Source organism: Vicia villosa, linkage group LG6 (genome assembly GCF_029867415.1).
Source record: "Vicia villosa cultivar HV-30 ecotype Madison, WI linkage group LG6, Vvil1.0, whole genome shotgun sequence".
Classification (NCBI taxonomy): Eukaryota; Viridiplantae; Streptophyta; class Magnoliopsida; order Fabales; family Fabaceae; genus Vicia; species Vicia villosa.
In genome coordinates this window covers 81,289,639-81,314,064 of record NC_081185.1, presented here as the reverse complement: position 1 = coordinate 81,314,064, position 24,426 = coordinate 81,289,639, and the positions used below count along the sequence as shown (strand labels likewise).

Genomic DNA, 24,426 nt, shown 5'->3' with positions numbered 1-24,426 from the left:
TATAAAAAACATTTGAAGTACATTATTTTTCACCTCCATTTTATTATTTAATGATTAATAAAACATTTTTTTTTCTTATCCTATATTATTTTAAGTACAATTTATTCCCATCTCATAGAATTAATAATACAATATGATAAAGTAAAATGATTATTTTGGCAAGTTTGACCCTAGACAAATTCTCAATCCTATTACTATTTTTAAGTAATAAAAATATATCTATTAATATCTATTAACAATAAATACTTTATTATTTGAAGAATTTTTTTATGTATACTACTAATAACAAAGACATAAGTAGTTCTAAAATATTGCACAGATTTGTTTTAATTGAAAGAAATTTTTTCAATTGATTTCGTTTGAAAAATTAAGGATATGTTGAATGTTTAAATTCATAAGACGAATCAAAATAATTGTTTATGATACATGAATTATATTAAATTTTTAAAAATATTAGTTTTATACATTACAAATTTAATTAATAAGTAAGATTTATGAAATTGATTTATAATTAATGTGTAAATCATTTTCATTTAAAAGAATGATTTGTTGACGGTGTAAACTATTTTTTTTATTAGTAGCTTAAATAATTAGACAACATTCTTCCAAAATAAATATATAAAAAGATTATAATTTTTAAATAATTAGATAACATGCTTCTAAAATAAATATATTCTTAATAAATAATTATATTGTTGATTATAAGATGACTATATTATTGGTAAAAACTTAGAACTGCAAAAAATTTATTTATTTTTTTAAAAAAATATGTGAACATATTATAGATTATTTATCTCTATTAAAATTAATTGTCTTATTTGTAAAAAATTAAAATAAATTTATGATATATTTTATTTTAATTTTAGGCAGATGCAAATCATATAAAATAGAGTATATACCTAAAAAGTGCGAATGACTTTAAGTTATAAACTAAAGACAAATTAATACTTTATGTTGTATTTTAATATGAAGAAGGAAAAAAACAATATCATAGGTTTATAAATGGTGAAATTAAATTTAAAGATGACAATATCATTTTGTTTCTATGAAAATTGATTCACTCAATTAAGTATGATTTATTTTATTAATTTATGAAAAAACATGAGACAATTATAATGGGTGAATACATATATTTTGCATGTCTATCAGTATTTTGTTTATTTTTCATATTTTATTTTTTCCAAAATTTAACTCACACAACAAGCAACTATCAATTAATTTTTTCTTTGTAGACACAGTAGTAAATAATAACAAACAATAATACTAATAATCATATTTCTTGATAATATAATACCTATAGACAAAAAAACTAAAAACAAAAATAAAAATAGGAATGGGTTAGAATTTATTAAAATAAATAACGTGACTTTTGATTTGGTCTTTGTTTTTAAGCTAATTAAATAAGATCTTAATTAAAAATTGAAGTCATGGAATGCTCTCTCTTTTTTTTTAGAGTTTTTTTTTTGGTTTTATTTTATTTTCTTTTAATTTTTATTTAGTTGTAGATATTCATTAATTAAATAATAATCAGTCAAAATAATTCTTTTTTACCGTAGACGGTTCTTTGTTCTTTTTTTTGGTTAAGTTTGTTTTTCATTATTTTGAATAAAATTAAATCAAATCCTTTTTAGATTATTTGTTGTTTTTAGTAATAACATTTAAAAAATTTAGTTAAAAAAATTTTAAAAAATATTTGAAGGAATGGGGCGCTCCTTCCGCCTTTTGTAGGTTTGTAGGATAGTTTTTATTTTATTTTATTTATTTGTTATACATTTAATTTAATTTTGTTAATAAATTTTAATTATTGATTAATAAATAAATCTTAATAGCTTTAGATTTAGTCTTTTATTTTCTTTTTTTGAAAAAAATAATAATAAAATAATAATCAAACTTTTAAGAATCTGAGCGACCCTTTTCCCTTTTGTCCCGTGCCTCGCACGGGTATACACACTAGTGTGAGTTATTGGAATCATTGAGTTGACATTTTATAAAATTAATAATTTTTTTTACTTAACTAACTAATAAAATTTTATAAAGAAAATCACTGCATAATGGTTATTAGAATTACGAGGTTCTTATTTTCTAAACTTAATCATCATTATTTAATTAATTTTATTATTTAATAAAATTAACTATTTTTTAAAAATATGTGTCTAATTTATTTAGTAAGTTAATAAATTAGTTATTATTGTATCCGATTTTCTTGAAAATGAAAATAGATTTGAATTAGTATTTTAATTTATCAATTATTCATTATTTTATTATTGTTTTAAAGCTGGGAAATAATTATTTAAGAGAAAAGGGGTGGTGCACTGACAGTGTAAAAAAGTTTTACACTGTCAACCAATCACGACTTTGTTAAGCATCAAGTCATACTTTAAATCTTAAATTACTGATATGATGTGGCAGAATAAAATATTTTTATTGGATGACAGTGTAAAATTTGTTTACACTGTCAGTGCACTACCTTTTAACTCATTATTTAAGGAGAAATTTATTTTCTAATTTTTATGAAAATAAATTTGAATGAGTGTTTTTTATTTTATTATTAACTAGTAAAGGACCCGTGCGCCCGCACGGTTCACGTAAAGTCGGTATAAATATTAAATAAATATAATATGGTTATGGTTAAAGAATTATATTAAAATATATATTAATTAAGCGAAATAATTTCTTCAACGATGATTATCATATCAATATTAATTTAATTTATCAATTTGTAGTTGTTTTCAATGATGATATTTATGTTGGATAAAAATTAAAATAATATTAGAGATAATTAATTATTTATGTTGATTACAATTTTAACTCTGAAAAAATATAGTTCTTGATAAAAAGTAAAAAAATAAATAAAAATTGAGATAATGTAGTTATTATGTACTATCATTATCAACAATTTTTATGGGCTCCCACCCCTAGTATGTCTACCCGCCTTTTTTTCCGCAGACGCACATTATCAACAATTTTTATAGGCTCCCACCCCTAGTATGTCTACCCGCCTTTTTATGAGCATGATTCAAATTGCAAATTCAAATTATCAAAATAAAAAATTGCAAAAAAAATTATAACATCTATATAAGTCAAGAAACAAAAAATAATGAAATGACGTATTATAATTCAATGCAACACATTTAAATCTCATTATTTAACTTTAAATATATATTTAATTTGATTTACCAAAGAAAATTTTGTACAAAAGATGTATATTATTAATATGGGTTTTTCTAACCTCTATGCAACGTTGCATAGGATAAGAGACAATTAATACACCACTTTTTTAAATATAAATTACCATATTAATTATTATTTATGTTGATTGGGAGAGAGAAAATATAAAAGATTGTTTTTCAAAAGAAAATAATGTATTAATTGCACTTATCCTATGCAATGTTGCATAGGTTAGAAAAACCCTATTAATATTAATGTTACTTATCACATATATGTCGTTAAATTCTCATATTTGTGTTAGCTACTCATACCGAATCAAAAATACTAATGTAATGAAATAAAAACAGCAAAAATATTTAATTCAAATTGCATATCCAATAACAAAAATAGAACATTTATTAAATAAAAAATAACGTATAATTTTATTTATAATCTTGACAGAAAAAGATTTATATACCAACTCTTACTTTATATTTGATATATTTAATGAAATGAATATAAATTAGAATTAATGTCAAATATTTTTTTTATAGATATTAAAGAAATGAATATAAATTAGAAGTAATGTCAACTATTTTCTGGGAAAAATACAATAATGCGTATTGAAAGGTGTTATATGCATTTAATTTTTAATTTTTAATTCTATACAAAATCTTTTTTGTATGTTTATTTACAATTATTTTATATTGATTCCTCTATTTGAATTTGAATTATGTCAAGGTACTATATATTTGTTGATATTGTATGGAAGGTAGAGAGTTATATAAATTTCACTTTTTATGATTAATTAACCGTAATGATTACTTTTAGATATTGGAATTGATTGGAAAACTTGTAGCATGCAAAAGAAATAATGATTGTTTTTAGATTGAAATAAATAAATTGAAAAATCATATTTAATTTATGAATTAAATCAAATCCTAATCTTTTTTAACTCTCCATTGAACTTCAGTGAATCATATATTTAATTTATTGGAATTTAAGATGGTCCTCCGAACCATGAAGACACTTTATTTTTGGTGAAATTTTTATATGAGAGAATCGTAGTCAAACTCTCCCGTGAAATCTTATCCTTCCTTTTGAAATTTTACGTGAGAAAATTCCAATCCCAATTTTAAACTCTCCCGTGAAATTCATATACCCATTTTTTTTCAATTAAATATATTAAAAGTTTTTTTTAAAGAATTAAATATGAGGATGTACACTACTTATATATAATATTTTAATAAATAGTAAATAAATATATAATAGTTGATATCTTGGCCTTTTGTTTTAAGTTTGTGTCTTTCATAAAAAAATTTGTTTATTCATCAATCATAATTTTCTCATGTTTTTTAATAAAAACAAATATATGTATCAACTTTTAGAATAAATGTTAACATCTTATCATAAATAAATACTAACATTTTTTCATGTCAATTTTATTTTTATTTGTATCATGTAATAATAATATATATCATTTTTTATCAGGTATATGATATTTTTGCTTAAAAAATTTATAAAAGAAATCATACTTAATTGATTGAAACAATTTTTATAGAAGCAAATTATTGTTGCCTATAAAATTGACACTCTAAATCAAAAACAAATTTGAGATAATTTACATCGCAAATTATTATACCATATTATATTTTGGTAATGTAAGAATATTCCAATTACTTTAAGATAATTTACATCAAAAATTAAATAAATATTTTTTATCTATTAGTTTGAAATCAAAATTAATCATCAGAAATTCTTATTAGAAGGAGTTAAGTATTTTTTTTCTTGTATTAAGTCATAATATTAAATATAATTATTTTCTTTTAATTTATGATATTTTTTTAAGATAAATTTATAAAAAATCATACTTAATTTATTAAATCCATTCCATTTTTATAGGACCAAAATGATCTTGTGATTTTTGTGTATTCACCTATTGTTATTGTCCATGTAAAATATTCATTTATAAAAAATTATTGTGTTATAGAACTTTGATATGTGATTGTATTTTATTGGTGTACTCAATTGACATGTCTTATGGCTTGTTGCAATATAAGAAAAATGAACTTTAGAATTAAAGAAGTATGTGTAATTTCAATTTACATATTATTAACATTAATTAAAATATATCATAAATATTAAGTGGTCTTTAAGTTATAAACTAAAACCCGTTTTAATATAGACCTATTCAATAAGATTGAGTGAGATATAAAACTAAATTAAATTATTTTTAATGAAAATTTGTTGTAAAGAATAAAAATCCCTAACAAATATATAGTAAGTACGTAGTATTACAATTTTTTTTTATCCTTAAATTGGAGCAGCTCCTCCTATAATTTATAGAGAAAAGTTTAGAGGTAACCATCAATTTTACTTTATGATATTGATTGTATATGTATTCTAAGACATTAGCAGGTAAAAAAATAAAGTCATATATCCAGACTAATGTATTCTAAGAGATTAGCATCTTGCTTTTGAAGGATTTTGTAGAATTCTAAGAGGGAGATGAATGGAAATCGTTTTTGTACAATTCCAAGGAAGTTTGTGATAAAACATGCTGCAAATTGATATTTTCCAAACGGTAGTAATGATGGTAGTAAAAATATGGTAGAAATGCAAGGTTATTAATAATTAAAATAATTAGGGGGATGTAATTACCTTTATGTCCCTAATTATTATATTTAGGAAAATTATATATGTTACGTAGTCCAAATAAAAGAAATGCAAGAATTAAAACAATCTCGCTCATGTTCCAGTATAAAGTGGAAGTTATGTTTTTTGGTAACTAATTTTTTTAGCCTCCGTGTATTTCGTTTCGTACTATATAGCATCTCTTATATTTATAATATATTTATAATAGATGTAGATTAGCATAAAATTCGTAGTAAAATAAGAGCTAAATCAATTATATATTGTTATAAAAAATATGGACAATTAATTATATAAATCCATAACATATTAAATTGAAATCATAAATAAAATACAATAACAATTTTAGAAAGTTTGAAAGACAATTATAATTATTGAAAATTTTCTAAACTAATCACCCTTGCAATATTGAGAACAATTGGGAATATTGAAAACTTCCTAAATTAATCTTCAATTTCTTTACCTGAAAATTGAAAAACTCCATATATTAAAAGTAGATTAGCGCAGCAAATTGGTCGTAAAATAAGAGATAAATCAATTATTTATGGTTACGGAAAATAACATTAATCATATAAATCTATAAAATATTGAATTGAAATCATAAATAAAAATACAATAACAGAAAGTCTGAAAGACATTTAGGACTATTGCAAACTTCATAAATTATCAGAAAATATAAAAGTACAAAGATTTTAGCAGAAAATTCACAATAAAATAAGAGATAAATCAATTATATATGGTTATGAAAAATATTAATCATTAATGATATAATCCATAAAATATTGAATTCAAATCATAAATAAAAATACAATAACAGTCTTAGAAGTTTGAAAGACATTTAAAACTATTGAAAACGTAAATTAATCAACCTTGCAAAAAAATTAAATACTCACAACAATAGGGACTATTGAAAACTCCCTAAAAAAACTTAATACATTTGATACTTTGAAACGATTATAATCTAGATTTGGATAACTATAATTCCTTTAAATACATATAATCAGTTTTGAAATATAAAGAATTTAATACCTTTGAATCCATTATAATATTACGACCATATTTGAATAAAATCTAAATTTTTTGAATACATAATCCTATTTAGAATATAGAAAATCTAATATCTTTTAATTCATTATAAAATTCTAATCATATTTAAAATATTAAAAACTTAATACTTTAAATCCATTGTAACATTCCATATATAAAAAATCCCAACAAATTTTCAAGACATTTTCCTGCCATAGCAAACAAATTGGAGATAAACAGTAGAAATTGTAAATTAAAAAGAAACACTAACTATGGATATGAAGGACTGAAAACTAAAAGGTCAGTTAAAAACAAACTTGAAGAATTAAAAATTAAATAGGAGTTGCACAACTAAGCATTAATACTTATGTGTTGCAAATCAGAAAAGAAATTAGGGGAAATTAAAAAACATAAATTGGAAGATAATAAAAAATTTGAGGAAACGGAACACTAATTGAAAATGATGAGAAAAAATAGTATTAGAAGAATCAATATCATAAAAAGGACTATTTTACTAACAAAATTTATTGAAAAAAATAGAAAATTCATGAACAAAACCATTGATATTTTCATACAATCAAATTTTATAGTCATTTTCCATTGATATTTTCATACAATCAAACCCCACTGAGTTGCAAATAGGAAACTTTCACATAGTGCAGGGAGCCTCTGTTTAGCAAGACTAAGAAACCTAACCTCCTTTATCTCAAACTCTGCAATAACTATGTAAAAAAAATAGATGGTTTAGAATCTCATAACTATGTTGACAAATTATTAAATGAATTAAAAAAAGGAATGTACAAACCTTGAAGATGATAATGGAGATTTGAAGGTCTTGTAATTATCCTTCTTACTCCTTGCAGGAAAAAAAAACTATATCAAATGTTATATTAACAAACAATGAATGAATCAAATGTTCCCAATTCTATAGACTAATTTTACAACTCAATAGAAAATGACAAACCCTAAAATAAAAAGTTAGAATAAATCTAAAATTGAAAATCAAAACTCACTATTTTTCGGACTCCCTTTGTAGCCGTGTTTAGGAGCTTTTGGAGCTTATCATCGCCTTCAATGTCTCTCTCTGAAAGTTCTCCTTTGATTAAGCCTCTGCTTGATATAAGGGTGAAGAAGGTTAAATAGATAAGGTTGTTGTTCATTATTTAGGATTTCATACGAAAATGAAAAAGGGATTTAGAATCCAACCTTTGATGCCTGCCGATTGCTGATGAAAACAGAGGAGAAAAAATGAAAATGGAGGAATTAGGGTTTGGGAGAGAACTGAGAGAAATAAGAAATAGTAGAAGACAAATCAATGGCAATGATGCAGTGAGGAAGAGAGAAGATTGAAAGTTTTGAAAGCAAAACAAAATGATTACAAAGATGAGAAGCGTGAAAGTGGTTTTGCTGTATTCCAAGAAAGATTGCACAATTCCAAATAAAGTTTTTCACGTTAATAATGATGGTAAAAGATAAAAGGGATAATGAAAGGTTACAAAATGATTAAAAAAATTATTTATTAATTAAAATATTAAGGGAAATGCAATTACATCTATGTCCCCATTTATCACCCTCAAAATGGTGATTAAAGGGATAATTATAGGATTTCATATGTATTCTACTTTATTATATTAAAAGTAGATAGATTTGAATTATTTTTTAGACATCTTCATATGAAGATTACCAATAGTGTAGTATATACTTATTAAACTAGTTGACAACTGAAACTTTAATTCAACTCAAATAACAAAAAAATAAAGTATTCTTTTCAATTGCTTTTTTTGCTGTTGTAATAAAACAAGAGAATCCTAATATATAAAAGAGTTGAAAAATTAAGCATAAATAAAAAAGTGGTTTAGTGGTACACTACTACACTGTTGTTTGGAAATAAGCAAATCTGGGTTCGATACTTGATTGTTCTGAGCTTTGGTATTACTACAATGATGAACTTTAAGATTTTACTGTTTAGTTGAGTAGAGAGATTATTTTAGAGATATTGACATGTTGCCTTTTGAAATTTATAATAACTATGTACTATTTTATTTTTATGTTATGTTTGTAGTTTTCTAAATGTGAACGATAGAAATATATGTACTCAAATATATAATATAAGAAAAGTTGTTGTTCTAGAAATCACAAAAATACTATTTTAGAGATATTGACATGTTGCCTTTTGAAATTTATAATAACTATGTACTATTAAATATTTTATTTTTATGTTATGTTTGTAGTTTTCTAAATGTTAACGATAGAAATATATGTACTCAAATATATAATATAAGAAAAGTTGTTGTTCTAGAAATCACAAAAATACTATTTTGTTATCTTAGTCTAAATTAATAATTTGGGGGCAAAAAATGTCTTTTGTTTGTTTTTTCAATCTCACTTTTCAATTTTCAACTCACTTTTTACTTTTTCACTTTTCACTTTTCATTTTTCAATTTTTACTTTTCACTTTTCACTCTTTCACTTTTCATTTTTCACTTTTTATTACTTTATTATTATTTTTATTATTATTATTATTATTATTATTATTATTATTATTATTATTATTATTATTATTATTATTATAGAAAAAAAACAAGATGAGTACTTTGGCAAGTTTGCCACTTGGCACTCTCTCATGCATTCTTCTATTTATATTTTTGCTATAAAAGAAAGTTTATTACAATATCTTATTATTTAATTAATTATTTCATTTTTTTTCATTTTTTTTATTAATATTAATAATAATTGATTGATTCACATGAGCCTTGAAAACAAACAAAAATGGTTCACATGCATTTTTGTTTCTCGATGCATAAAGAATTATTTGGGGAAGACCGAACAACCAAACTGGCTAACTTTCCAAAGCCAATGAAACCTTTTCACATCTCACAGTCTATTCACTCACTAAACCCTAAAAGGTACATAAAAGGTAGAATCGATTACTCACTGCGAGAGGAATGTGGAGGTGATCGGTGGTATATGATTCTCCGAGGCGCAAATGATTTCCGACGGCGAATCGATGATGCGACTGGGCTTGGGATCTATGACCATGTTTTGTTCTTGTTTTCTCTTTTTTTTTCATTCTCTGTTTTCCCTACCGAGGGAGTGTACATGTGGTTGAGTAAGAAGTGCAGTAGAAGATGGTACCATAGATCCCATTAGTGTTGACTCTCTCTCTCAGCTCTCATTCCCTGCATCGCTGATAATTTCGATGCTCTATCATAAGGATCTAAATCCTTCATCATTTTTTGGCCTCAGTTGATGTTGTCCTTTTCTATTTCAATTTTGAATCGTTTTTTTTAGAAATGGATTTCAGAAACCTACCATGGATCTACAAATGCATACAGATGATTGATCCAGGATAAATATTGGAAAGTAAATCTACCATGGATCAACTACTATTTCTTAGAAGGGTAACTGAAAGTCCTTAATCTATAAAAATGGTGAGTTTATTTTGGTGGAGTTTCATTTTTTCCCTTCTATTATGGTTAGAATATAGTTCATTCTAACATATTAGCAATATGAAAAGGTGTTTCCTTTGGAAAATCGCCTCAAATTCCTGTAATAATATTTGTTGCACAATTTGGACCGGAGAAGGTTTGCATACTCCTATCACGTGTTTTAATATTAACCATTCAAAGTGTGCAATACTAAAATTTGTGTTCGAGTTGTGTGTTACCTACTGTGGTTCGATATTAGACTTTGTTTGTTTGATGTCTGTTTCATTTCAAGGAATTACCTTCTTCTCAAAGTTTGGTCTAATTTGGTTTATATTGATGCTTCTGTTGCAGCAACAAAAGAAATTGCTTTAGCCAATGCTCTTGTGGATGTAGCCAATAGAATTAAAAAAGATGAGGTTAAGCTTTATTTATAATGTCTCAGGGTATATAGAGATATGTTGTAAATATAGTCTTATATGTAATTATTAGTGTTTATTGTATATTGAAAATTGAATAACTGAAGGAAGTAGCAAGAATAGAAGTTTCTAATCAAAGAATGAAAAAACATGAAGAGAATATTGATATTTCAAGAAGGTCTGTTCTTGATAATGCAAGAGAATCATATGAAAGATTAGCACATGATTATTTGGATTAGTGAATAAATATTCTGCACCAGGTTTGTCAAAGCATAAATAGGCTCATCTTCTTTACGCAATTCAGCGTTAGAGGTATGTATTATCATTGTTTATGAAATGGATTGTTAAATTTGTTTGTTAACATGTCATCTTCTGCAATACACAGATTTAGAGTTTGATAATTGTATACTTTTAAATGATAGATTCAAAGCTGGAAAATGGGATTGAGCATCAGGAGCTTGTGAGTAAGATATGCAAACTAAGATATTTACTAAATGAGTTTTAATGCTGATTGTTGTTCATTTGGATGGCTCACATGATATTTACTAAATGAGTTTTAATTATGGTTGTATTCAAACACTTTCTTGAGAAATGTGTGACTAATGGGTATTAGATACTTACTTTTCTTTGTTTTATATTCTCTTGTGTGATAATAATTTTGCATAGTCTTAAGTTTAATCCTTGAAGTGGAGCTGGTGTTGTCATATGTCAAACATTGGACATGTATTCAGTTTGAATTTTATGTACTATTCTCATTGTTTTGGAACACCAATGGCTACAACTTCTGATATAAGTGTTAAGTGGGTTATGTTCTAGCAAGCAAATGCACCTAATTCAATGTTATGTTTTCTCCTTTTAGTTATCCACAAAGTTTTATGCAGTTTAATTTTAATGGGTTATATTTCTTTATTTTAAACGATGAAAGAATAGGTCGATATGTTCTCATCGCGTGGTTTTGTTTTATATGATAGTTTATCTTCATGATTGTTTTATAGTTCGATACGTTGCATCTGTTATTTTTCATGTAATACACTTTCTTCGGCCTCTCACCCCATTTCCAAATCATTCTACACCATGTTTATATAACTTCCTTTCTCAGTTGTATGCAGAGTTACTCATATCAAAGGAATCACATGGGGATCAGAGCAGTGAAAGCTTCAAATATTTTGTTACAGTGAGTTCTACACTTCCATCACTTTATCATCACTTTATCATCACTTTATCTTCATAAATATCTCTTATCTTTCTCAGTTTTTCTTAATTGAACGTTAAGCATTTTATTTTGCCTTGCCTATATTAACTTTGTGGGAAGTGTAATTGGGGTGAGAATGACAGTTGGCAATCCATAATGAGATTAAGGAATTTTAAAAATAAGTGAAACTTAGTCCAGTTAGTCACTCATGACTGGAAACCTATGGAAGCATCACCATCCCTTCATGATTAAAAAATAACTACCAATTAGATTTCTAGGCTGTGAAGTGTTGCATTAAATTTTTATATTGTTGCATTGCAGGGCTGTAACATTTTTTTCACTTGATTATTATATGTCTGTGTACCACATTATTATTTGTGTTTTGATGAAATTTGTTGAAGGTATTAATTTTAAGAGTTGATGTTGCATAGAAATGTTAATCAAGTGTTATAATAAAGCTATTGCTACCTCAGAAGATTTGATATACTGCAGGTTTTGTGATCATGTTACTGATGAGGTTTATATTGTGGATTCTGTAGGTTTTGTTGTGGATTTAGTTTCTATGTTTGGCTAGGATTATGAACATACCTTTACCGGATAATGACAAAGCAGAGGAAGTTTTAAAGTATCACCAGTTTGTAGATAATAAAATTCATTGAGAAGACAAGTTTTAACACTTCATATAAATGTTCAACTGTTATAAAATTAAATTCAATTCCATATTTCATATAATTTGAAACTAATATTCTACATTAGCAATGGTTTTCATAATTTAAAAGTAAATTCTTATTGGAATTTGAAGGTAAGATCATAACCACCCAATCTCCATCTCTCGGTTTTGAAACTCTGGTGACTGTAACCATGAAGAATTAGTCATCTGATAAGCTAGAAATTTTGTTGATATTGAGTTTAACGTAAGGATTAAAAATAGAACAATCTTTCAAAATTCTTCTATTTATCAATCTAAAATTTGATACAATAGTGAAGTTTTGGTGCAAGGTTTTAGTGTGTAACCACAAGATCTAAAGTTGAGGATATTGAAGGAGTAAGAAAGAGAATGAGTAAAATGGATACATGTTTGAGAATCCATTTTGAGGATTCCATGGATGAATAAGATGAATGGGAAAGAAAAGAAGAAAGAATGAATGTGTAAGTAAGGCCAAAGCTTTTTGTGTGATTGTTTTATATCATCCATCAAAACTCTTTCACGTGAAACAGTAATGATAACTCTTAAGATATCTTAGAAAAAATAATGATTATTCTTAGGATATGGTATGAAAAGTGATATATATATATATATATATATATATATATATATATATATATATATATATATATATATATATATATATATATATATATATATATATATATATATATATATATATATATGGAAAGAAATATAAAGTTATGAAACATGTAGTTAATGATGAGTATAATAGACAGAGAGAAAGAGTTAAGAAAACATCCATAATTAAGAGGAAATTTTTTGATACAACTATTCAAAATATATTGTGAAATTTATATAGAAATAAAAAGAAAATGATAGTAACTAATATATTAACCACATATTTTTACTGTCTATTTTTAATTATCTATCATATAAGAAAAGTCTACCATTTGAGACTTTCTTAGGCTATCCACATCAGCAACTCTTCTATGGTTGATCCACATCAGCTTTGGTGGTTACTACAGAATTTTTGATCCTTCAACTGCCTGGTGGGCTGCGGCAGTTATTGTTGTGGAAGTTTCACCCTCACAGCTTCTCATGTTGCTGGAGTTATGTAAGGTCCATTATTGTGTCTGTCCACGTTCCAAACTGCACAATTGCAGTAATTATGTGTTTAAATGGCTTGCCTATTTATCAGTGATTTCATTCTTCTCTTTCCATGCTTGCTAACTTCTGCGGTTATCATTCAGTGCAGTGTGAATTTGCATTATCATGTCAAGGCCTGTTGAGAGAATAGCAGAGATCAATGATGGAAAAGAGCTTTGGAAGATTGTTGTTAGGATTCACCACAGATGGAAAGTTGTCTCCAACAACAAGGAACATTTTGAAATGATCTTTGTTGACAAATTTGTGATTACCCTGTTTATGTTTCAGTATGTTTATCATTTACCTATGTTTGTATAGTTTGAATCATTTTTTGGTTTCTGCTGCAGGGAGATGATATTCATGCTGTTGTTCCAGCACCGCATGTGTCGGTGTTCACCGAAAAATGCTTATTAGGGCATACTTATGTTGTATCTAATTTTAAGGTGGTGCCTTATGTTCTGGCCTTCAGGGCATCGGGACACAAATATATGATAAAGTTTACTGCTGGAACGTCTGTTCTTGATGAAGACAAACATGAGATACCCCCGAAATCGATTTTATTTACAAGTTTTTCCGACATCATAACAGGGAGGTTTGACAAACATGTTCTGATTCGTGAGTATGGTTTTTGGCTTTTTTATTATCTCATGTTTTGATGCATTTTAGCCGTGTGAAATTAATAAATTTGCCTGACAGATGTCGTTGGAATGGTGGATAGTATTGGTTATGCACAGACTGAGTCAGGTGCAAAGAAGCAGCAAATTAGCATGATGTTGCGTGATCACAGGTTTGTTTTTTTTATACATTAGACTGCCTGATATATCAATCATGTTATATATCTTAATGTGTTGTGATCATGGTTTAGCAACAACATGTTGAACTGTACTCTGTGGGAATCATACGCGGATCAGTTCATCAAGTTTAACAAAGTTAAGGTTGCTGCATCACTCCCTACAGTTGTGTTGCTTCAGTATGCCAAAGTGAAGGAAGAAGGTTATTCCATGACTTATTTTTTAAATTAATACTAAAACTACAAAATCTGTGATAAATATATTGACAAGGTATAATTTGAATTTGCAGGAAAGTATCCTCTGTCTGTGACAAACACCTACAATGTGACCCTTTTATGTGTTGATGCTGATTTTCCGGTCATGAAAGACTTTATTGATAGGTATGTTGATAGTGTCATCCATTTTGTGCAGTTATTTTTTTCATGTATGAATTTGATAATGATCCATGCTCTGCAGAATGCCTGAGGAGAGCAGGGTAACCCTGTCTGAACAACTTGGAGGGAATTCCCAATATTCCTCCCAAAGTTCTGAAAATCAACAGCTCACTCCTGTGCAAAAATTGTTCTCAAAGGCTGTTGTTTTGCCTATTGCTGAGATTATTCAACTTACGGATGTATGTCTTTCTATTTTCCTATATTATCATAATTATAACCTCATTCTTTAGTGTGTCACATGTTTCTGATTTTGGCGGCTATTTGTCCAGGTTACATTTTGTGCTACTGTCGCTACAACAAAATTATTAGTAGCATCTCCGTTTGGATGGTACTATCGTGCCTGTCATATGTGTCAATCTATAGCGCGTGGGGACAGCCCCCCCTTTGAGTGTGAAGCTGGTCATGAAACCATGGCTGAAGTCCTTAGGTTTTAGTTGTTCTCACCTAATAGATGTTGTTTCTGTCATGTTTATGATGTTTCTATGTTGTCGGCTTTTTTAACGGAACGACTTCTTATGATGTTCAGGTATAAGATTGAAATTGAGGTTACTCACGGGGGCCAAAGCTGCAATTTTGTCTTATGGAACAGAGAATGTGAAATGCTGTTGGGTTTATCTGCATCGCAACTTCGTAACACTATGATTCAGGTTATATTTATATTGTGCAGACGAATTAGAATGTACTTTCCAATACTCTGTGTACACTAATATGGCCAGTTGTTTAAATAGGCTGGAATTACTGATCCATTGGACTTTCCGTTAGCACTTGATCAGTTGTTGAAGTTGGAAATGGCTATGAAGGTTAAGTGGCATCCACGCTGGAAGAACTGTTCTGTCGTTATGATTATAAAAAATGATCCTATTATCCAGCAACTTAAGGAAAAATGGGGAACAGATGAGGTCAGCTCTAATGAACTGACATTTGTTTTATAAACGAGGACTTCATATTATAACAATTTTTTGCCTGATTTTGTTTTTCTTTAGTAAATTCTCAAGGAACCTATTCCAATCCAAACTGTCGTACCTGAGACTCTGGAGGTAGAAATTTTAAACTGTGTATGCATTTTTTTGCTTTTCCTGTGATTATGTTATATTGAAAACTGTATTTAACAATATATAGATTAAAGAGAGTGTTGATGAGGCTAAAACAGATGGCAATGAAGACTGTGAATTGGTTACAGTAAGTCTCACTGCAACACACTTACCTACTTACATTTATATCAATATTACTAACACTTACCGACTTACATTTATATCAATATTCCTAACTAATAGTCTTCATCATGGCATTGCAGGACCTGGAAATTACATCTGAGCACAAGCCTGATGCTGTCACACCTGGTGGTAAGAGGCATCTTCCTGCTGCATCAAGTGAATCCATTGATTTTGACGGATTACATGATGAGGAACTGTCATCAAACAAGCTGAAGAAGATAATTAAAATGGAGAAGATTGATTAGATCTATTTTTATTTTGTGTGTGTTTTGCTTAGGTGTTTGTTATAAAAACTGAATGTTAGTTTCCTTTGCTTTTAATCATGTGTGTGATTTCATTTTCTGTAATAATTAGTGCATGAATACTGGCTATGTGCTTCTGTTATGTTCAATTTGATTTAAGAACTATCAATGGTTTGTGTGGCTTATTATATTCAAATGATTCAAATTCAACTACATATTATATATACTATTATTAATTATTTTGATTCTTTTTGATCATATATCAAACATTCCATTTTAACTATACCTCTTATAACGGGGTGCTGCTTTTTTATTATTTTTAATGTTAGTTACAATAATGATGTCGCAAAGAACGGTTTGTTTGGATTAACACTCTCTAAGCTTTCTGTCATTACATTGTAAACTAAAACATGGATTGTGCCTCACAAACAAACACCAGAACTTTTAACATTTGACTATGTTAACTATCAATAAATAATTTTATGTCTGATCTTAGTATAATGTTGATACAATATTATGGGACAGATTTCATTTTAACTAAAAGCATATCAGAGCGGATTAATAGAATATAATAGGAGAACTTAAAAAATTTGTCCCGAAAACGATTATATATTAGATCTTCCAATGGTCACAATATTACTGTGTTCCCATTCTGGATAAAGTGCTTACAAAATAACATGTAGCAGAATATATATAACACAATGTACCAAAATAACATTCCCAACATATAATATAGCCATTAAAATTCAGGTATAGTACACGGTTTGCAAATAGCAGCAGTTTCTTCATTGTCTTTCAACCTTCACATAGATATACGGAGAGAATCGCAACATACTCCACGCTATTGTATCCCCATTACGCAGGTTAAGAGATTTGGCGAATTCGTACCATCCCAGGGCCATGTACTTTTCATATGGCTGGGGTATTCCTTTTCTGTTAGCTTTGTGAACCTGACAGGTAACAATGTTATTCGTCCTCACATCCAGCAGGTTGATTTCATCTTGAAAGCGACGGAGGCATCTTTTGGCGATTTCCTTAGGGAAATGCTGCATACAAGAAATAAGGTAACTATTAACAATATATACTATTTACATTTTCAATAACATGATGCTCATATTCAAATATCTCCTTACCATTACATTCTGCTGTGTAGATTTAGCATTTGTAACATGGGTGTTCCAGAAAAATTTTTGAGCCCCTGTAGAACTGTCTACAGTAATGTCTGTACCCACCTTTGCTTTTTTCACCACTTTACCCTTTTGTTTCTTACCCTCTTTTGATCCACTTGGTTCACCAACTTCAGAAACTTTGATTTCATTTGTGTCAATGTCTGTTGATTCCTCTTTTATCTTTATAGGTCCTGCATTGGGATTGCTTTTAACCCTTGTGCTATTTTGTGCGACAACATCAACATTCGACACAACACGACCAGGGGTGACATTGCGCTGTTTATTCCTGCATTTTCTTTCCACCTTAGGATCGTACCCTATTTCCTTTACCAAATGTTCTATGATTTCCATTGCCTGATCATCGCTGTTCCAACATCAAATATGGATTAAAAACAAACCGCATATGAAGCATTCTTTACTAAGCAATAGTCATATGCCGAGCAACGACGGGATATACAATCCAACAATAAAAACCAACAATAGTCATTCAGTCACATTTGATTTCTTGACAAATACCACACATAATACAACATTGAGCTATATTGATACTACACCCATCAATAAATGCTGTTAACTGTTATTACCACACTACCATATTTTGTATACCAGTATACCCTATTTTGTACGGCAAAGCAAAGGTGAAATAAAATTATCTACTCATACCTGAAATCATTTTCATCATCAGAGGGAATCCGCACAGAAGGACCACCGTGTGAAGATGCCATTGTCGGAACCCTAACCGCAGGCAGTTGCAATGCTAAACTTCTATTCAGTGCAATAGGAAACAAGTACTTGGTACATGCAGAAAGTGGGTTAACTGTTCAGTTTCTATTTACTTATAATATTAGTTTTGACTTAAAGTCTTTTTAAAAGAGTAACACATCCATCAAATAAAATATTATAAATAACCTGTATAGATTAAATTAAATACATTTAACACACACAACAGTTATAAGGGAGGGATAAGTGGTAATTTAAATCTATAACCATCATTCTATTCATATTCAGTTCCAACTTCATATATATTCAAGTATGAAAGAAAAATTAAAATCAATACTGCATTCATGACATTTGAACCCACCAATTCCCCTTTAATTAGAAACTGTAAACTTTTAGTATTCAAAACCATGAAGTAGCATGCTATACATCTCATATTGTGTGCATAAATCTATACAAATCAATCTTATTTGTAGTATTATTATTCATCCTACTTTTGTGTTTGTGATGGAAACAGATGTTGTTAAAAACACTGCTCCTGAAACATCCATTGCAAGAAAGAGGAGAAAGCTTATTCTTAAAGCAAAGAGGGATTATCGAAACCGTGTCAGATCAAGCAACCTCACTTCCCATTTAAATCATAATTTTACATCTTCTGTAACATATGAAACCACTATTGAAACGGCTATGGCTAGAAAGAGAAGGAAAATAATCTTGGATAACAGAAAAAGATTGAGAAATTTGTTCTATACTGAAGTTAGTAGGGTTCAAAATACAAACAACATTGTTAGTCAAAGTCAGAACATGGATCATGCATCTACTTCAAATTATAATATGTCAAGTCAGTCCATGGATCATCCATCTACCTCAAATCATAATATGTCTGTTGAATCTCATTATGAAGACAATGATGACTCCAACTCTGACAATAATTTAAATTCTTCTAATAGTTCCGGCTCTGACGAAGATTCAGACCCGGCACAATTACAGGAGGCCCATCTTCAAGGTATTTCCATATCATACACTGATAACCAAATGATGTACACTTCTTCTGTTAATAGACATATTCAGTATTGTGGTTTCTTCTTTCAGAATATTACGATATTGGCGACCAAAGTTATGAATGCGCACACTGCCAAGCATGTATGTGGTACCAAGAAAAAGTGAATAGACACAAAATTACAGCAACTCCTCGCTTTTATCGTTGTTGCCGTGGAGGAAAAATTGTTCTTCCGTTCCTTGAGCAACCTCCACAGGTGTTGCAAGATCTTCTATTTAATAAAACATATTCAGATAGTAAAAACTACCAGGCTAACATACGAACATACAACGCAATGTTCTCATTCACTTCCCCTGGAATGAAGTTCGACACAACATATTCTAAAAGAGGTGGACCCCCTACTTTGAGACTGCAGGGTCAGACCTGTCATCGAATTGGTACACTGCTGCCAGAAACAGGGCAACCTCCGCAATATGCTCAATTATACATCTATGACACGGACAATGAAGTTGAACACAGAATAAAATGTTTCAAGTAAGCATGCTCAGACATAATTACACAATTGTTTTATAAAAATATTTTGTTAAACTATTTATTCATGGCTGCGAAAAATAAACAGGGACAACAAAGGCATCGAGCGACCGGTTGTCAAAAAGCTCAAGATGATGTTAGATCAGCACAATGTTCATGCCAAAGCTTTTAGAATGGCAAGGGATGTTTTAAGGACAAGTTCTTTCACAAATTTAAAACTCAGGCTTATTTCTGATAGATCCGAAGATGGCCGTGTTTACAACAAACCTACTGTCTCAGAAGTGGCTGCACTCATTGTGGGAGACATTGATTCTGCTGATAAAAGGGACATCTTAATTCAGCGCCGCAATGGTGGTTTGCAACGAATAGATGAGTTTCACCCAGCATATTTGGCTTATCAGTATCCTCTTATATTTCCTTATGGGGAAGATGGTTACAGGAAAAATATAATGCACAGATATCGCCATGAAACTGAGGTCACTAGGAGAAACCGTCAAAGCATTAAGGATTGGTTTTCTTACCGGTTACAACAACGTCGCAAAGAGGCAAAAACACTACTTTACTCAAGACGCCTATTTCAACAATTCTTAGTCGACGGCTATGCTATGATGGAATCCGAACGACTGAATTGGTTGAGAGATAATCAATCGAAATTAAGAGTGGGCAAATATAATAATTTGGCCGCTCAAACTGATGGCGATACAAGAAATGAACACCAAAAGCGAGGAAAACGAGTTGTTCTGCCATCAACATTTGTTGGTAGCAAGAGATATATGGATCAACTATATTTTGACGGTATGGCCATTTCAAGTCGATTGGGATTCCCTGATTTATTTGTTACTTTTACCTGCAACCCAAATTGGCCTGAAATTAAAAGAGCATTGTCAGGCACAGGTCTACAACCCCATGATAGGCCAGATATCATTTCAAAAGTTTTCAAAATAAAGTTTGATACCCTCATGGATGATATTACAAAACACCATGTCGTTGGAAAAGTGATTGCATGTAAGTTGTTTCATTTAATTATACTACTTTTCAATCATGTGTCTGTGTAGAACCAAAATATTACATCAAACTAACTTTCAATTTAATAGATATGTACACCATTGAATTCCAAAAGCGCGGATTGCCACATGCTCACATCTTGATATTCCTACACCCTCAGAGCAAATACCCAACACCATCTGACATAGACAAGATCATTTCTGCTGAAATTCCCGACCCGACTGTTCATCCCAATTTATACAAATTGGTTAAGGCACATATGATGCATGGACCCTGTGGCCTTGCTCGCGTGACCTCACAATGTATGAAGAATGGACGATGTTCTAAATACTATCCCAAAAAGTTTATTGAACACACTATTGTTGATGCAGAGGGATATCCGCTGTATAGGAGAAGATCAAAAACCTTCACTATTGAAAAAAATGGTATCACCTTGGACAACAGACATGTGGTTCCATATAATACCAGATTTCTTATGAAATACCAGGCACATATAAACATGGAATGGTGTAATCAGAGTACTTCCATAAAATATCTTTTCAAATATATCAATAAAGGCTATGACAGAATAACAGCAGCAGTTTCAACAAATAGCAATCAACCTGTTGATGAGATCCAACAATATCTCGACTGCAGGTATGTCTCTCCCAGTGAAGCATGTTGGCGCATTTACTCTTACAATATTCATGGCAGAAAACCAGCTGTGGAACGTATGTTCTATCATTTGGTTGGGGAGAAACCTATATACTATACAGATTATGCACGCATGGAAAATGTGCTGGAAACTGCAAGTGTGACTGAATCAATGTTTACTGCATGGCTGGTAGCAAATGCTAAATATGAAGAGGCACAAACATTAACTTATGGTCAATTTGTCTCAAAGTTTGTTTACCACAAAAAAAAGAGAGAATGGAAACCGCGGAAAAAAGGCTTCACCATTGGACGTCTCATATGGGTTCCGCCAACAACTGGTGAACTGTTTTACCTGCGCATGATGTTGACGGTGGCAAAAGGACCAACAACATATGAGGAAATCAGGACCGTGGATAACATTCAGTATGATACATTCATAGATGCATGCTTTGCAATGGGATTTCTTGAAGACGACAAAGAATACATAGCTGCTATAAAGGAGGCAAGTCATTGGGGGACTGGTCATTTTCTTCGAAAACTGTTTGTTATCATGCTTTTGTCTGGTGCTGTTAATCGCCCTGCACATGTTTGGGAACAAACTTGGCTCCTATTATCTGATGGTGTCTTACATACACAAAGAGCATTGGCTGCTAATCCAGGTTTGTTAGACATAATAAAATAGCAAACAAAACAATTTGTTAATAACAACCTACAGATGACTTACCAACAGTATTATAACTCAATTTCTCATATCAATGCAGAATTGGTCCTCACACAAGAAGAGTTACAAAATTTGACTTTAATAGAAATTGAGAAACTGCTTCATGCAAATAGAAGGACACTAAAGGATTTTAGTCCTATTCCATATCCGGATGCTTATGTTCTTGAACAGTTGGGAAACAGGATCATATATGATGAGCGTAATTATGATACAGCATCAATGAACTCAGAATTTGAAAATCTGTTTGCTGCTCTTACAGGTAACTATTGCGTCAATTAAATTCATTTTATTTTACGCTTTGAAATTCTATGAATCAATTATTCTAACACCGTTCTACAATCAATATTATGTTCCTAAGATGAGCAAAGAAGTATTTATGAAAAAATCATCCACGCTGTGGAGTCTCAAAAACCTGCGGTTTTCTTCCTTCATGGTTATGGTGGTACCGGAAAAACATATATGTGGAGAACACTCGCAGCTGCTTTAAGATCAAAACACGATATATGTTTAACTGTTGCAACTAGCGGTATAGTATCATTGTTACTTCCAGGAGGTAGAACTGCACATTCAAAGTTCAGGATACCGGTACCAACTATGGACAATTCTACTTGCAAGGTTGAATTCAACGATAATGTTGCAGACATGTTACGACAGACAAAGCTTATAATATGGGATGAGGCACCAATGGCGCATAAGTATGCAATAGAATCGCTTGACAGAACTTTGAAAGATGTTATGAGTGCAGACAAAAATTCAACTGATGTATTCGGTGGAAAGGTTGTTGTTTTCGGGGGCGATTTCAGACAGATTTTACCTGTCGTCCCCAGAGGAAGTCGTTCCGATATTGTACACTGTGCCATAAATGCATCTTACATATGGCATTCAGTTGAGGTATTAACATTGACAAGAAACATGCGGCTACGAACAGGATCAACACAGACTGACAAAAATGAGATAGCACAGTTTTCAGATTGGCTTTTAAGAATAGGAGAGGGCCGAATATCTGAGCCTAATGACGGCACCGCCGAAATCAACATACCACCTGATATTCTGATAACAGAATTCGATGATCCAATTGTGGCCATTGTCAATACCACATACCCTGATTTCATAAATAATTTCCAATGTGTTGATTACCTTAAAAGTCGAGCGATACTTGCCTCTACACTGGAGATTGTTGATCAGATCAATGACCATATACTTAACTTGATGCCAGGTTAAGCAACAAAAATATATAATTTAATGGATTATATTAATCTAATTTTTGCTTTTACTAATTCTGTTCAGTCAACAATGCAGGAGAGATTCGTGACTACTACAGCGCAAATTCAGTTGACAAGTCTGAGATTCATGACCCAGCAGTAGTTGATATCCTCACGCCAGAATTTCTAAGTTCCCTCCGAACATCAGGATTGCCAAACCATCACTTAAAACTAAAGGTTGGGACACCTATAATGCTCATGAGAAATATAGATCAAGCTGAAGGTTTGTGTAACGGCACAAGGCTGTGTATAACAAAGATGGCAGCCCATGTACTGGAGGCTTCAATAATGGGTGGTAAAGGTTTGGGAAATTTGGTTTACATACCTCGAATGGATATGTCACCATCCCAATCACCATGGCTATTCAAACTGAATAGGAGACAGTTCCCTATTATAGTTTCCTATTCTATGACAATTAACAAATCACAGGGACAGTCATTGGATAACGTTGGTTTGTACTTACCGAAAGATGTATTCACACATGGCCAGATTTATGTCGCATTGTCAAGAGTAACAACAAAAAAGGGAATCAAAATACTGATACATGATGAAGAAAAGAAATTCAGGGAGAAAACTACAAATGTTGTGTATAAGGAAGTTTTTAACAATGTCTAAGTTTTTAAAATTGATCAGAGTAAATCTGTAACAGCGGTAATCTATATTAATAACAGCATATTAGTATTGCAAGTAACAGCAGTAATATATATTACTAACAGCATATTAGCAATGCAAGTAACAGAAATAATATATATATATAGCATAACATCTAAATACCAAAATCTTATATATTAATATAAAGGTGGACCTAAGTCCACCAGAAAATTACAAAAAGTTAAACAGTTAGATACTTATAACAAACTTTTACATCATTTTCAATTTTTCAACATTGTTACAAGTATCTCCTTGCTTATGGGATCCTTAACGCTGAAGCCCATAGAGTCTCCATCAAGCAGGCACCTTTCCTTGGCAAATTTGTACCAACCACGCCCTAAGAACATCTGACCCTTTTCGGTATGATGAACTTCACATT

General features: G+C 29.9%; 2 protein-coding genes and 1 long non-coding RNA gene across 3 annotated transcripts; all 3 read left to right on the top strand.

The window, feature by feature from the left end:
* Positions 1 to 13,803: 13,803 nt before the first annotated feature.
* LOC131613993 (uncharacterized) lies at positions 13,804 to 15,834 on the top strand. Its single transcript, XM_058885625.1, has 9 exons — positions 13,804 to 13,941; positions 14,025 to 14,292; positions 14,374 to 14,464; positions 14,543 to 14,670; positions 14,758 to 14,848; positions 14,925 to 15,081; positions 15,172 to 15,329; positions 15,429 to 15,549; positions 15,631 to 15,834. Exons 1-9 carry the CDS (start codon positions 13,804 to 13,806, stop codon positions 15,832 to 15,834), a joined length of 1,356 nt encoding a protein of 451 aa, XP_058741608.1.
* Positions 15,835 to 15,895: 61 nt separating this feature from the next.
* On the top strand, positions 15,896 to 16,266 carry LOC131608987 (uncharacterized). Its single transcript, XR_009285914.1, has 3 exons — positions 15,896 to 15,939; positions 16,022 to 16,081; positions 16,197 to 16,266. It is a non-coding gene; the product is annotated as an uncharacterized LOC131608987 (long non-coding RNA).
* A 2,485-nt stretch (positions 16,267 to 18,751) lies between these two features.
* Positions 18,752 to 24,011, top strand: LOC131613992 (uncharacterized). The gene is made up of 7 exons (XM_058885624.1): positions 18,752 to 19,250; positions 19,337 to 19,778; positions 19,864 to 20,780; positions 20,870 to 22,072; positions 22,175 to 22,393; positions 22,493 to 23,350; positions 23,422 to 24,011. Exons 1-7 carry the CDS (start codon positions 18,752 to 18,754, stop codon positions 24,009 to 24,011), a joined length of 4,728 nt encoding a protein of 1,575 aa, XP_058741607.1.
* The last annotated feature ends 415 nt before the right edge of the window (positions 24,012 to 24,426 follow it).

What these genes read in the sequence shown, in the direction of transcription:
- LOC131613992 (XM_058885624.1), top strand. Translation starts at nt 18,752, where the DNA reads ATGGAAACAGATGTTGTTAAAAACACTGCTCCTGAAACATCCATTGCA. An exon ending in ACAGGAGGCCCATCTTCAAG is followed by an intron (nt 19,251 to 19,336) that starts GTATTTCCATAT and finishes TTCTTCTTTCAG; the next exon opens with AATATTACGATATTGGCGAC. An exon ending in CACAGAATAAAATGTTTCAA is followed by an intron (nt 19,779 to 19,863) that starts GTAAGCATGCTC and finishes AAAAATAAACAG; the next exon opens with GGACAACAAAGGCATCGAGC.
- LOC131613993 (XM_058885625.1), top strand. Translation starts at nt 13,804, where the DNA reads ATGTCAAGGCCTGTTGAGAGAATAGCAGAGATCAATGATGGAAAAGAG. An exon ending in TGACAAACATGTTCTGATTC is followed by an intron (nt 14,293 to 14,373) that starts GTGAGTATGGTT and finishes TTTGCCTGACAG; the next exon opens with ATGTCGTTGGAATGGTGGAT. An exon ending in TGCCAAAGTGAAGGAAGAAG is followed by an intron (nt 14,671 to 14,757) that starts GTTATTCCATGA and finishes TTGAATTTGCAG; the next exon opens with GAAAGTATCCTCTGTCTGTG.